The 14,728-nt window shown below is 47.0% G+C and overlaps 1 protein-coding gene across 2 annotated transcripts; it reads left to right on the forward strand.

The window, feature by feature from the left end:
- Window positions 1-5,898: 5,898 nt before the first annotated feature.
- Window positions 5,899-8,567, forward strand: LOC109767124 (uncharacterized). 2 transcript variants are annotated; one of them, XM_045230623.2, is made up of 5 exons: window positions 5,899-6,458; window positions 6,569-6,629; window positions 6,743-6,816; window positions 7,536-7,659; window positions 8,304-8,567. In XM_045230623.2, the coding sequence occupies exons 1-5, from the start codon at window positions 6,324-6,326 to the stop codon at window positions 8,363-8,365; spliced, it is 456 nt and encodes a 151-aa protein (XP_045086558.1). In that variant the 5' UTR covers window positions 5,899-6,323; the 3' UTR covers window positions 8,366-8,567. The 2 variants fall into 2 exon arrangements, with proteins under 2 accessions (XP_045086558.1, XP_020181481.1); XM_020325892.4 differs by having other exon boundaries at window positions 7,553-7,659.
- Window positions 8,568-14,728: the final 6,161 nt, after the last annotated feature.

A 14,728-nucleotide genomic window follows, 5' to 3' on the forward strand; every position in this document is an offset into this window, starting at 1 on the left:
TAGCCTTTGCATGTAGATGTAGTTCAAATTTGAATTACGGTCATTAAATGGCTAGAAAATCACTTAAATGTCTTTAAAAGGTCAAATGACTCCTGAAATTTTCCAAATTTTCACATGACAGTTGTATTAGTGTACGTTAAACATAGAAAAAAAATTGAAGGCCGTAAGAGGAAGCTATCTCCCGTTCATCATCAAACATGCATTGTTCCCTCTCGGAACCACAAGCCTTCTAGTGAGTTGCTCCGGTTTGTGAGGGGTGTGTGTCCAAACTTTCGTCACACATGCCAATTTTTTTACAACATCATCTTTGTGGCATGACATTACATCAACCAAGGTTTCATGTGTTTCTGATATTCTTTTAATCTTTTGGAATTTAAATGCCATGGCACTCCATGCTTAATTGTGTGATAGCCGTTAGACCAATATGTTTGAAAATTCCTTCCAATTTATTGCACATGGAATTAAATCGCAGACAAGTATACCAAATATGACTTTTCAAAAAGTTATGGTTAGCTGTTGCATGTACATGTAGTTCAAATTTCAATTACGGTCATTAAATGGCTAGAAAATCACTTAAATGTCTTAAAAGTTCAAATGACCCCTGAAATTTTCGAAAATTTGACATGGTAGTTGTATTAGTACTACAAAATTTCTCGTACATTTAAAACACCTTCCATTGCCACTTTACTCCAAATTCGTCTTTCACATCTAATAAAAAATATCTACAACATCACACAGTTGTTTTCTAGGAACCGTTTGCGATGAAAATATCTGGGTCTATTTAAGTATCCCTCCTTAAGCTTCGTTGGCTCGTCTGCTCCAGTGTCGGCAACCTCCGAATCCACGAATCCTGATCCCCATTCCCGCAGCCCTTCTTGCAAAGATGACGATGTGGAAACACTTCATGAAGGCCCGTACGATGGCCGCGTCCCCCCCCCCGAGCGCCGCTGCCTACGTCAAGAGTGCCGCCGCATCCGCATTGAGCGCGGCCGCTTCCGACGAGAGGGTGTCTGCGGCAGCCAACAGGGCAGATGCAACAGCCGAGACGGCGACAGCTGTTGCTGCGACGGTGGCTGCAAACACAGAGAGCGCTCGAGCTGCCGTCTGTGCCGCCGATGTTGCCCTAGCCCGGGTCGAGGCCATCCATGCCAGGATCGAGGATGCACACGCCAAGATATTCCAGGCCACCTCGGACTCCAACATGCAACCCACGTCCGAAAAGGCAGCGGTGGCCATGGGGCACCTACTTCCTCATGAGGTCGCTGAGCGGGACCAGGAGATGTAGGAGGCGGGGAGATTGAGGAGCATCGGGAGGAGGAGTTGCGCGTGGCTGAGGTCGAGGTAGAGAAGAGTCTGTCCGTCGAGGAATCAGCGGTGGAGTACCAACGAGAGCTCTAGTGCAACCACTACTACGAGTACTACAACCTTGAGGGCGGCACCGAGGACGAGGACGCGGTCAACTTCAGCAGGGGGGACGCCGAGTCCACCAACGGCGGCATGTCGCTAGGACAAGTCATCGATGTCTCATCTCACACCGACGATGCATAGGCCGGCGCGGCAGCGGATTTGTTAAAATTATGCGTACTTGGGCTTTGTTTTTAATGCTGGTGTTTTGTTAGAGCAATATTTAGGTCAACTAGCTCTGTTTAATTACTAAAATTGCTCGATTCAGTAAGTGTGGTCTGTCTGCTGTACGCTCTTTTGTGTGCCCAAATTAGCAAGCGATGTTAAATTATGCAATGACGTACCCGGGGAAATTTCCACCAAAATTTGAATTATCAAACTCATCCCATGCGCGTAAAGCAGAAGAATCGTTTGCGATGCACACAATCGTTCATAGTGAATGGTTTGGCGGCACCGCGCGCAAAGTTTCCCTCCACATTTCCAAAATTTTGGCCTACCGCCAAAATATCTACCCCCGCTGAGGGAGTCCTGGACTAAGGGGTCCTCGGGCGTCCGGCCTGTTATCCATGGGCCGGACCGATGGGCTATGAAGACACGAAGACCGAAGACTATACCCGGGTCCGGATTGGACTCTACTTGGCGTGGAAGGCAAGCTCGGCGACCAATTATGAAGATCCCCTCTTATGTAACCGACCTCGTGTAACCATAGATCTCTCCGGTGTCTATATAATTTGGAGAGCATAGTCGGGATAGGACAGATTCATTACCATATACTCATAGGCTAGACCTCTAAGGTTTAGCCATCACGATCTCGTGGTAGATCAACTCTTGTAACACTCATATTCATCAAGATCAATCAAGCAGGAAGTAGGGTATTACCTCCATAGAGAGGGCCCGAACCTGGGTAAACATCGTGTCCCCCGTCTCCTGTTACCATCGATCCTAGACGCACAGTTCGGGACCCCCTACCCGAGATCCGCCGGTTTTGACACCGACATTGGTGCTTTCATTGAGAGTTCCACTGTGCCGTCGATGAAAGGATTCGATGGCCCCTTCAATCATCAGTAATGACGTCGTCCAGGGAAGAACCTTTCTCCCCAGACAAATCTTTGTGTTCGGCGGCTTCGTACTGCGGGCCAACTCGCTTGGCCATCTAGAGCAGATCGATAGCTACGCCCCTGGCCACCAGGTCAGGTTTGGAAGCTTGAACTACGTCGCAGATACCCGTGGAGACTTGATCTTCAATGGATTCGAGACCGCGGCAGTCGCTTCCCCGTGCACCGAGGAACATGACTCAAATCTGTTATCGGACTACGTCCAGAAGACGGATCCTGTTGCTGCAATGACTTCAGAACCGAAGCAGATCATGCCCTTCAAAGCCACGAAGCCTACGGTGTTGGAGCCGCACACGGAGTCGACACCCTGCAATGCTTGCGCTAATGGGACTCCGGACTCGTATCCGGCCATATGTTCTGGACCAGATACACCTGCAGACACTGAGCTGGATCGGTTATCGATTTTCAAATTTAGCGCCGCAGACATCTTCCAGCATTCGCCTTTGGGTGACGTACTAAACTCTTTGAAAAAAATATCCTTGGTGGAGGACTCACAGCCGAACTATGTCCGGTTCGAGCTAGAGACGGATGATGAGGAATTTTGCTTCCCACCCGCCACCCACTTCATAGCCACCGTCGATGACTTAACCGACGTGCTTGACTACGGCTCCGAAGACATCGTCGGTATGGACGACGATGCCGACAATGAGCAAGGCCAAGACCCGCCATTCACTGGACGATCGACGGCCACCTCTTCGTACGACGTGTACATGGTTGATAGACCCAAGGGATCTGGCGACGACAAAGAAGAGCCAAATAAGAGTAAACCTTCTGAGACGCAGTCCAAGCGCCGGCGCCCCAAACGCCGTTCTAAGCCTCGCCGCTCAAAAGACGACAACACTGGCACAGGAGAAAATAGCACTCCGGGCGACGCCAAAAACAATGAAGACCCTGTCGGTGCTCCATCCGAACAGGAGGAACATGTCGATAGGCAAGACAACCCTGATGAGTAGGCCATAGAAGATGACTCGGGGGACGATAGTTACCGTCCACCTTCCGAAGAGGAAACAAGCCTCGGCAACGAAGATTTCAACGTGCCTGAGGACCCTCCGGAACAGGAGCGCTTTAAGCTTCAACTCATAGCCACCGCAGGGAGCCTGAAAAAGAAACAGCAGCAGCTTCAAGCTGAACAAGATCTGCTCGTCGACAGATGGACTGACGTCCTGACAGCGGAAGAATACGGCCTCAAGCGCCCAGCCAAGAGCTACCCGAAACGCAGACTGCTACCTCAATTCGATGAGGAGGCACCGGAGCACACATCTCCCTCGCGTAATGCGGAACAACCACCGCGTGGTCGAGACAGGGCGGCTGACCGGCCAGCCCGCGGCCGGGACAAACACTACAAGAATTGGTCATAGATCTATGACCATTTCAGACCAATTGGTCAAAAGCTGTTCGGGGGGCTCCAAACCCTAAACTATAACGACCATTTTGGTCAGAAAGGTCGTAATTTCCTTACATGAAATGGTCATAAAGCAGATAGCACTGGTCCGCTGCCTTATTTCTAGCTGATCACGACCAACATAGATGGTCATAACCTTGTAAATTATGGTGGGTTGCTATAACTAGGCGCCACCTCATCAGTTTTGCCAATGTGTCATGTCCATGTGGCATTTTTTGCCCCAGGTTGTGAAGCAACCTATATTTCTGTCACTCCCAAAATTCCCAAAAAAATCTCATAAACTCTTTGGGTCATATCTTCGTCAAATATGTAAAAAACCTTCCCTGTCTAGTTCAAAAATAATTCAAAAATATTAATTTTCCTATTTTGTTCAGAACAACACTTTGTGAAGGAAGTACCACTTTGGCATGTCGAAATAGTATCCATTTTCTACAGTGCTTTCCTATGCCCAAATAACCATCCTCCACCAAATGCCAGCTCAATCCATTCATTATTTTGAGCCCAGCTTCAACATTCGTATTTATGTCCAGTGTGGTACTTTGCAAAGCAAGTACCACCTAGGCTCCTCCTTTTGAGCTGAAAATTTGTGAAGACGGTCTTCTTAGTCACTGATCATCCTCAGCCAAAACTCACGCCCATTAGCCATGTAAATTTCCCGTACGGCTAATCAAACACTTGGCTGCTAATTCATGTTTGAGCATAGATCGGTCTCCTCGTGAGAATATTTTGTTGTAATTTTATTCCTAACACCTACCTGGGGAGTGCCCAACCCACTAGACATGCCTAGGCCGCCCAGAACACATGGCAACGCCACGGTCACGCGGTGACCACACGGCGGGCATGCGAGTTTACGCGCTCTAGAGTTGGGGCCCTCGGCCACCGCCCAAACCTCGACGTATTGCCACCAAACCATGTATTTATGGTTAAATAGGTACTTATGTAACTAGAAATGATTTTTGGAACAAATAAATAGCAAACTATGAGGCAGCCGCAGTTCAAATTTGACCCGCTTCCAACTGAATCGGCGGAAATTTGTCTTTTTCACGAGAGGTGGATCAAAACTTTTTACACCCAACCATTTGGTCAATTGTGCATCAAATATGTCCTAGTATTTTAGAAAATTGATTTGGTACAATTTTGCAACAATTATTTGGGAGGTCCTTCACAAAAAAACCTCCTTTTGGGCACTCGAAAAAGTGAAAATGGTTTTTTCGTCCAAAGAAAATGAAAACTTCCTTAGGCAACATTGTTTGCCATTCCAATGTGCACCCTTTTGCACAATATGAGATCATTTTAACAAACTATGCCATGATGTGGCCATAAGATTGATCATTTGGCATGAAAGCCATGCATCTTCATGCATGATAGCTCGTTTCTGAGAACACTTTTTAAAAATAATTACCGTATTACAAGTTTATTATTTTTCCTGGTAACTTGGTCACATATAATGACACAATGCGAAGGTTTTTAAATTTTTAAATTTTTTTTTAAATTTTTTATGTCCGTTTCAAAATGCGATCAAAACGGCGGGCATGACCGTTCCTAGGTAGTGGTTGAATCTTGGAAAACTTTTTGTGTTTCTCTGATTAAATAGATACTTATGTACCTAGAAATGATTTTTGGAAAAAATAAATAGCAAATTGTGCGATGGGGGAAGTTCAAATTTGACCCGTTTCCTGCTGAATCGGCAAAAATTTGTCAATTTGATGGGAGGTTGATGAAAAGTTTTTAACACACAATCATTTGGTTAATTGGACATAAATATGGTCTATTATTTTTGAAAAATGAAATGGTGCCATTTTGCAGTAAATATTTGATAGATTCTTTACATTGATGAGAAAATATATAAGAGAAACTAAAGAAGAAATACAATTACATGCGCTTAATTCTGATTGGTGGACACGTTTGTGCCATGGATCGATGACATGGCACATATCCATCCATCCATCTCCTCATCCCACATCCATCCATCCATCCACCCATCCATTCCCCACCGCAAACCCCTACCTGTCTCCACCCCACCGCAAACCCCTCCTCCCTTCCCCTTCCAGATCGCCGCCGTGCCGCCTCCCCATCAGCTCCACCGGCGAGCCCTTCCTCACCGCATCGCCACCCCCGCGCCCATCCATGGCATCCCCCGCGCCCCTCCATCAGCATCCATGGCCTCCCCCACGCCCTTCCTCACCGCATCGCCACCCCAACCCCTCCCTTCTTCTCCCTGACGCTCCCCTTGCTCCGGGCCTTCATCCTCTCCGGCCAGATCAATCGGGCGCGGCCCCTACCCTAGGCAGGGAGGGAAGATCACCGCTGCGCGGGCGCACGGGAAGGGGCGGCGACGGAAGCGCATCCCCAAGATCTAGCCCATCAAGCACCGTGTCGAAGTCTCTCCTTCAAGGAGCTCTATGTGCGGGTGTGCGGAGGCGCTCGTGAGGGCGGTGGTGGCCTTCTTCGACGCCTTCCTCGTCGACTGCTTCCTCTTCTGGTTCCGCCGCTGCCACCGTCGCCCCGGCCCCAACAGCCACGCCTCCGCCCATCGGGTAAGCCAACCCTACCTCTCCCTCTCCCTCGCGTCCGGCTCCTCGGTTCATTCGTACTTCGATCCCAGGCGGTGATGTTTTTATTTTTTGGTGTGTTCGTGTCTGTGCAGGATCCGCTCGTGCCCAAGGACTGGACAAGGGAGGCGCTCCCGGCCTCGGACGAAGAGAAAGGTGCCCTGGGTTTCTCGGTCAGATTTGTGATTTCGCGGTATTGGTTTGGTGTGCTGTTTACCTGTGGTTGACCTCTCTGCCACTGGTTGGATGTCTGTGTGGTGTTGTTTCAGGTTTTGCAGAGAGCACATTGTTGAACCAGCAGTTGGCAGATGGCGATGACACAGATGAGGAGCTTAGGCGAGAGGTACGCCTACCAGAGCACCATTAAACGAATTTCTGTTACTTTTTCAGTCACATGCGTGAGGAATGGTTGTGTTGTGCGGTTATTGTTACTGTCAGGTTGTAGCTCTAGGTCTATTGTGCTGTGGCTGACCTCTCTGCCACTGGTTGGATGTCCGTGTGGTACTGTTTCAAGTTTTGCAGAGAGCACAGGCTCGAATGAACAGTGTGTGTGGAACAGATTCTTTTCTGAATTCTCTTCTTGTGGGAGTATGAACTTGCTTGCAGTATCCTGCTTGCAGTATCTTGGAGTATCAACTTGGAGCATCTGGTTAGAGTACCATCTTGCAACACATTCGATTACTCCAGTACTGATAGTTACAGTGGCATCTTGCAAAATGGAGTAGTTAGAGTAGCATCTTCGATTAACTAAATTGATGATAGCTGTTGTTAAGTTGGGACTTGCAAGCAGTAGTTCCCTCTTCTTATCTCTTCTTGCTTGCAGTAGTTTAATTTATGATTTGTCTTTGGTGGAGTATTTCTTGAACTGTGTTGTATTCCCGTGACTAAATAGTGAATCCAGTTACAACAAAGCATGCCAGTACTTGTCATTGGTGGAGTAGTTTGACAGTGAGGATTAGTGATGTTCCCAATTAATTTGGTGTAGTTTTGGAAGCTCCAGCTCGATTTCTATCATTTCTAGACAGAAGATATTTATATTTTTGTAAATTTTCCTGACTGCAGCCAATTTTGCTACGCAGAACACTACTTCAGTTAATACACTATCCAGTACTGCTAGTTCTCATCTCACTTGTTGTGCTTCTTGTACTGGGAGCACTCTTTGTTATCCCAAGATCTAACATCAAAGGTAAAATGGGTACATCTCTTGTCTTGTTGTATTTGCAAGTTTGAAACTGGACTAGCATCTTGGAGTATTGTTGTACTCCAATAGACTAAACAGTACATACTCCAGTACTGATAGTTAGAGTAGCATCTTGGAGTAGGGTAGTCCACATTTGTCTAACATTAGACCAGATTATTCCGATTAGTCCACATTTCATATTATTCTTGGAGCACTGTACTATAGCAGCAGTACTGTATTGTAGCAGCAGCATGAGTAAACTGAATACTCCTTCATATGTCTGGTTCCTTCTTATTCTTCCTCATATTGTGAAAATGGATTCATTCCTTCTTACGCACTGCACTGTACTGTAATATAGGCCATCTTTCGAATTAATACTCCAAAATTTATCACTATTGGAGGATTGATTGTTTCCAAATCGATACTCCTGGGCATCATTTATGGCTGTCTAGTAGTCGACATACTTCTGGTTCCATTTAATATATGCAGGTAGTAGCAGCTTAAGTGTAATGTAGCTGTTTTGTTACTCTATGCCTACTTCGTTACAGTTTGCATCATCTCCTTGTCGTTTATAGCATAAACGCCTTCACTAATCTTGCTCTGAACCTCTGATCCTGATACTGATTGTATTTGTCTTGATGGAATTATAGGCAACATGGTGAATCTAGTACATGCATCGTTGGCCATCCTCTTCGAGGCTGTGTTTAGGTGATTCCTCGGGTAGCCATGACACTACTCTGGCTGATTAGTACCTAGTGGCATGTTTGTAATATTTACAGGGATTTTACTTGTAGAAATAATGCTCATGGTATATTTATATGTCCTGCAGCGCATGCTCTTTTTCGGTCTGTACGGAATCTTGATATGGTGTTTTGGCAGCTGGGATATTAGATTGCACTTCTTTATGTGATTTACTCATGTTGGTACTGCTTGTTAAGTGATTATCTTTATGCCCTTGCTACCAGTAGGATGGTCCACTACTACAAAAACAGCTATAGCCAATATGGACACTAATGGCGCACTGTAAATACTAATGGCGCACCAGCACGGTGCGCCATTAGTAATTTTTTTTTTCAAAACTAGTAATGGCGCACCAGGGGATAGTGCGCCATTACTAGTTAAACTAGTAATGGCGCACCACACCCACATTGCGCCATTAGTAATTATGTTTCAAATTTTTTTTCAATTTTTTTATTTTATTTTTTAAACTACTAATGGCGCACCGTGGGAGTGGTGCGCACTAGTAATGGCGCACCACTCCCACGGCGCGCCATTAGTAATTTGGCCCAAACATTCCCCCGAATGCCTCCCCCTAGTGGACCGCCTTTTCAGTTTCAAAAATAAAATAAAATAAAATGATAGAAATGTCAAAAAAATAAAAGAAAATAAGATTCCCATGTGATATGTGGTCTAGTTGTTAGCAAAATTTACAAACATGAATTTTTGATTTTTTTGCAAAATCTCTCGAGAATTTGTAAAATGGGCATAACTTTTGCATACGAACTCGGATGAAAAAGTTTTTTATATGAAAAATCATCTACTCGAAAAGATACATCCGAATTTAACTGGGGAACCCCGTTAAACATTTTCAAAATCCTCAAAAACCTAACAGAAAAAAGATGCGGGGCTTTTAAGATCTGGAGAGGCAAAATAATTCAAAAAAATTCAAACTTACTAATGGCGCACCTGCCAATGGTGCGCCATTACTATCTTCCCGCCTTCAAAATTCAAAAAAAAATAAAAAGAATAAAAAAAAGTTAGTAATGGCGCACCTGCCCACGGTGCGCCATTACTATGCCGTATATATGGCTGGGCGTGGTCCTCTCCTCCTTTCCTCTTCATTCTTCTCCTCCACTCCACCTCTCCTCCACTCCATCTCCTCCTCTCCTCCACTCCATCTCCCCTTTTCTCCTCCACCATACTACCCTCCTCCTCTCCGGCGACCTCCTCCTCCCTCCTCTCCTCCCCTCCTCTCACGGTTTCTCCTCCCTCCTCTCCGGTGAGCTCCTCCTCCCTCCTCTCCGGTGAGCTCCTCCCTCCCTCCTCTCCGGTGAGCTCCTCCTCCCTCCTCTCCGGTGAGGTCCTCCCTCCCTCCTCTCCGGTGAGCTCCTCCTCCCTCCTCTCCTCCCCTCCCCTCATGGTTTCTCCTTCCTCCTCTCCGATGCTTCGGTGAACTCCTCTCCGGGGACCTCCTCCTCCTCTCCGGCGATGTAGGCGAGCGCCTCTCCGGTGACCTCGGCCCTCCTCTCCGGCGAACTCCTCTCCGGCAAAAGAACACGGCAAAAGAACGTACAAGATCCAAAAACGAGAACAAAATTTGAAAACGAGCAAAAAATGGGCAAAAAAATCACGATCCAGCTCCAAATTCAAAATTCAAAAATAGCAATGGCGCACGGTGGGGGTTAGACGGTGCGCCACTACTATTTTTCCGCCTTCAAAATTCAAAAATACTAATGGCGCACCGTGGCCTATACTAATGGCGCACTAGTGGTGCGCCATTAGTAAAAAATACTAGTGGCGTGGTACTAGTGGCGCACCAGTAGTGCGCCATTAGTAGGCAAAACTGGTGCGCCACTAGTAGGCCTTTTCCTAGTAGTGGTCTATACATGATTGCTCTGTAACTTGTCTTTTCCGGAACGGTTTGCTTGGTCCTTCATATCTGACTATGTAATGTAGAAGCTCTACTTTATCCTAACAGTTGCATGTAGCATTGTGCTACTATCTGTGTGATGCTAAACAATACGCTCTTAATCTGTTGCTATATTCTCAAGTGTTGTTTACCATTTACATTGTTTTTACATTTGCTATATTCACAAATAGTAGTAGTGTCCGGTCTAGATAAGCAAACAAGATATGATCTATGAAGTTGTTGATCTGAATTGTTTATTTCTGGGCGGTGTAGCATGAGCTGCAGCAGGACAACCTGTAGAAGAACTTCGAGGGCAAGATCAAGGAGAACCAGGAGACGATCACCGGTTACCTCATCCTCGTCGGCATGGTTGGCTCCTTTGGCAGACCCCTCTTTGGCTCCGACCAACTTACTTTTGTCGCTGGCTAGCAGCATTTCCAGGTACAGTTGTGTCCTGCTCTCTTGCCCTCCGTTATGTTTTTGTTGGAGTGTGCATGGTGGCATCCTGAGCCTGCACTGTAAAATATGCTTTGCCTTCTTCATGAGCTGGCACTATAAATTTTGCTTTGTCTTGTTGATAATGCCATATGTCCTATGCAATCAGATTACATTTCTGTTTGTTATGGTAGTATAAAAAATATTGGTGCTGTCGTAATTTTCATAGTGTGTGCCTTTCATTTCTTTATTTTGATTGTTTCCATTTGTATTCTATATGCTTCTAATGGCTGATCCTTCCAATGCCAGGTGTTGTGTGTTCTGGAAGATGGAAGAGGAAGAAAATTTATTTTTGTTGAACTATTTTTTTGTATTATGTTTGTTGTACATATGATTTGATAGTTTTGTATAGGAACATGTGATACTATTTTGTAGGGCTTTACGGCCTGTGATGTAAACATATTTAGTGATGAATTATGAATTATTTGCAAAATTTATCGAAAAGGAGAATCATTTGTATGAATATGGGCCGCATATATGTGAATGGGCTGAGAAGTGTACTGGACCAACTCCCAAGATTGAATTATTATTTGACTGTATAAAAAGGCTGAATGTAAACGAGAAAATGCGCTGCACAAAATAGTACCTATATTCTTGGAAGGCTAAACGTGCAGAAAAATTGATGGGCTGAATAGTTGGGCTTGGCCCATGTAGCTGACAAAAATTAATAGAAATAAATGTACTAAATGGGCTGAATTGTTGGGCTCGGCCCATGTAAAACACCGAACTGGACCGGGCTGATTCTTATCCATGTCAGCTTGCCACGCTGGATCCTACGTGGTCTGGGGAGGCTGCTAGTGACCAAAATTTTGGTCGAAGAACCAACGACCTTTTACAGAAGGTCGTTAATTTTAGTTTACGACTGCCAGCTTTTGACCTTCTGTTTTTGGTCACAAAAATCTCGCAAATGAAAAACTATGACCTTTCAGCGGCCAATAGTGAGGGTCACAAGTTGACATATTTCTTGTAGTGAGAGCGGCAACTCGGGCCGAACAGCAGCCTGCCCCACCACCTCGTAAAAATAGAGACGGAAGAGTTCGGGGTCACACATACGACCTCCGGCAAATCCTGGACGATAGAACATGACACACCAGATCGATCTACGGATCGCGAGGGCGTGCCTCGAGTCACGAGGAATGCTACCTATTCGGACGTGATAAATCTAACAATGCCCGGGCCGAATACCGCACACGGACTCCATCAGAGCTACGCCACGACTCGGCCAGATATAGAGGCACCGCACACCCTCTCTGCTTCACAGATGAAGTACTGGACCATGAATTCCCCGAGGGGTTCAAGCCCGTCAACATCGAATCATACGACGGCGGAACCGATCCCGCACTATGGATCGAGGATTTCATTCTCCACATACATATGGCTCGAGGAGACGACCTCCACGCCATCAAATACCTCCCACTAAAGCTCAAAGGGCCAGCTCGGCACTGGCTTAACAGCCTGCCTGAAAATTCTATCGGCAGCTGGGAGGACTTGGAAGAGGCTTTCCTGGACAACTTCCAAGGGACTTATGTCCGGCCACCAGACGCCGATGACTTAAGCCACATAGTTCAACAACCTGGAGAATCAGCCAGAAAATTCTGGACTAGGTTCCTAACCAAAAAGAACCAGATCGTTGACTGTCCGGATGCCGAGTCCTTAGCAGCCTTTAAACACAACATCCGTGACGAATGGCTGGCACGCCACCTCGGCCAAGAAAAGCCGAAGTCCATGGCAGCCCTCACGGCACTCATGACCCGCTTTTGCGCGGGAGAGGACAGTTGGCTGGCCCGTAGTAACAACACAACCAGCGAGACAGGCCCCTCGGAGGCCAAGAATAGCACTGGCAAGCTCCGGCGCAACAGACACAAACGCCGAAGCAACAACAACAACACCGATGACGCCACAGTCAACGCCGGATTCACTGGCTCCAAGTCCGGCCAGCGGAAGAAGCCCTATAGAAGAAATAATGAAGGACCTTCTAGCCTGGACCGCATACTCGACCGTCCGTGCCAGATACACGGCACCCCGGACAAGCAAGCCAATCATACCAACAGGGATTCTTGGGTTTTCAAGCAGGCTGACAAGTTAAACGCCAAAAACAAAGAAAAGGGATCACAAAGTGAGGACGAGGACGAAGAGCCCCGGCAGCCGAACACCGGGGGGTAGAAGAAATTTCCCCCTCAGGTCAAAACGTTGAATATGATATACGCTACACACATCCCCAAAAGGGAGCGTAAGCGTGCACTCAGGGACGTTTACGTGGTAGAGCCAGTCGTCCCCAAATTCAATCCATGGCCGTCATTTCCGATCACCTTTGATCGTCGAGACCACCCAACCAGTATCCGTCATGGCGGTTCGGCCGCATTGGTCCTCGACCCAATCATCGACGGATTTCACCTAACACGAGTCCTGATGGACGGTGGTAGCAGCCTCAACCTGCTCTATCAAGACACGGTGTGGAAGATGGGCATTGACCCCTCACGAATCAAACCAACAAAGACTACCTTCAAAGGAGTCATACCAGGCGTCGAGGCCCGCTGTACGGGCTCAATCACGCTGGAAGTGGTCTTTGGTTCTCTGGACAATTTCTGAAGCGAGGAGTTAATCTTCGACATCGCCCCATTCCGCAGCGGCTACCACACACTGCTCGGACGAACAACATTTGCTAGATTCAACACAGTGCCACACTACGCTTATCTCAAGCTCAAGATGCCCGGCCCACGCGGCGTCATAACAGTCAATGGCAACACGGAACGCTCCCTCCGAACAGAGGAGCACACCGCCGCCCTAGCAGCAGAGGTACAGAGTGGCCTTCTCAAGCAGCACCATAGTGCGGCTGCCGAGCCCCTGCACACCATCAAGAAGTTCCGAACTACACTGCAGCAGGACAGCAAGGCTTGTCAAGAGCTCGACTAGCAATTTGGCCTCCGTCCCAGTCCCGATGAAGTAGTGGCATTCGTACCACGCGTACATAATTACGCACTCGAAATTTCATGGACGTCGACGGAGGCACAAGCTAACCCGGGATCTATAGTTCGGCTAGACCGACCCCGGACACACTTTTTCCTTTCCGTTTCAGGTACCTTTTCTCGCGAGCCTGACCACCAGCCCCTTCGAAGGATCGGCATACAAAGGGGGCATGCAGCATAGGTGCGTAGGGTAACCTCCATACGTTCTTCTTGACGGTATTTTTACTTATTTCCCAGGACCCGCACGCTGCCCCTTCTTGATCCCGCCATGTTAAATAGCCCGGGTGCTTATCGCACTATTTGTATAAGATACGCCTGGACGTATCCATTCAGTTATAATAAAAATGATTTGCGGCCCAGTTTCTGTGGTTTTCGCTTCTTACTTCATTTTATTTCGATCTGCTTATCAGCTACATCGGTACTCTTTTGTACGTTTCATGTTCGCTAGGGGCTGCTTATCGCCCCATAACACGACAACAAAGTCAGAACACTTCTTGTATAAAAGTTCGGCACCCTGAAATTTAGCACTATATGCATTGGCTTCGAATCATGTCTTTGGTTAATAGTTGGGTTGCCCGGCTCCTGTGCTTGCTACCCTACGTTCCGCTCTATCGGCTAGGGTAGTAAAGGGAGAACTACTGCGATTGTGCCCTGGCCTTGACCGGATGAGCACCTCAGTAGAGAAAGCCGAAAACTGACTGTCATGATACGGCGAGAGCCGGTCAGCTGTTCGAGGGTTACAAAATCGTTGGAGATTTTTTCCGCGTCACGCGAAGGATCGGCACTTCCCGATCAGATGCTGACAGCACCCTCGCTTGGACCAGGGGCTACGCACTTGCTTAATTATAAAACTCCTATGGCTAAGTGAGGGCGTTTAAGCTGTATAGTCTGATTGCCTTGTTTGTTGCGCTAAACAACTCCTTCAAGGACCATATAATTGGATCAAGATTGTTTAGATCCCATCCCGAACACCTCGTACTAATTA

Source organism: Aegilops tauschii, chromosome 7 (assembly GCF_002575655.3).
Source record: "Aegilops tauschii subsp. strangulata cultivar AL8/78 chromosome 7, Aet v6.0, whole genome shotgun sequence".
Taxonomy (NCBI): Eukaryota; Viridiplantae; Streptophyta; class Magnoliopsida; order Poales; family Poaceae; genus Aegilops; species Aegilops tauschii.

Excerpts from the sequence above, each read along its gene's own strand:
- LOC109767124 (XM_045230623.2), top strand. The coding sequence starts at position 6,324 with ATGTGCGGGTGTGCGGAGGCGCTCGTGAGGGCGGTGGTGGCCTTCTTC. Across the intron at positions 6,817-7,535 it reads ATGAGGAGCTTAGGCGAGAG|CCAATTTTGCTACGCAGAAC; the intron begins GTACGCCTACCA and ends TCCTGACTGCAG. Across the intron at positions 7,660-8,303 it reads CCCAAGATCTAACATCAAAG|GCAACATGGTGAATCTAGTA; the intron begins GTAAAATGGGTA and ends ATGGAATTATAG.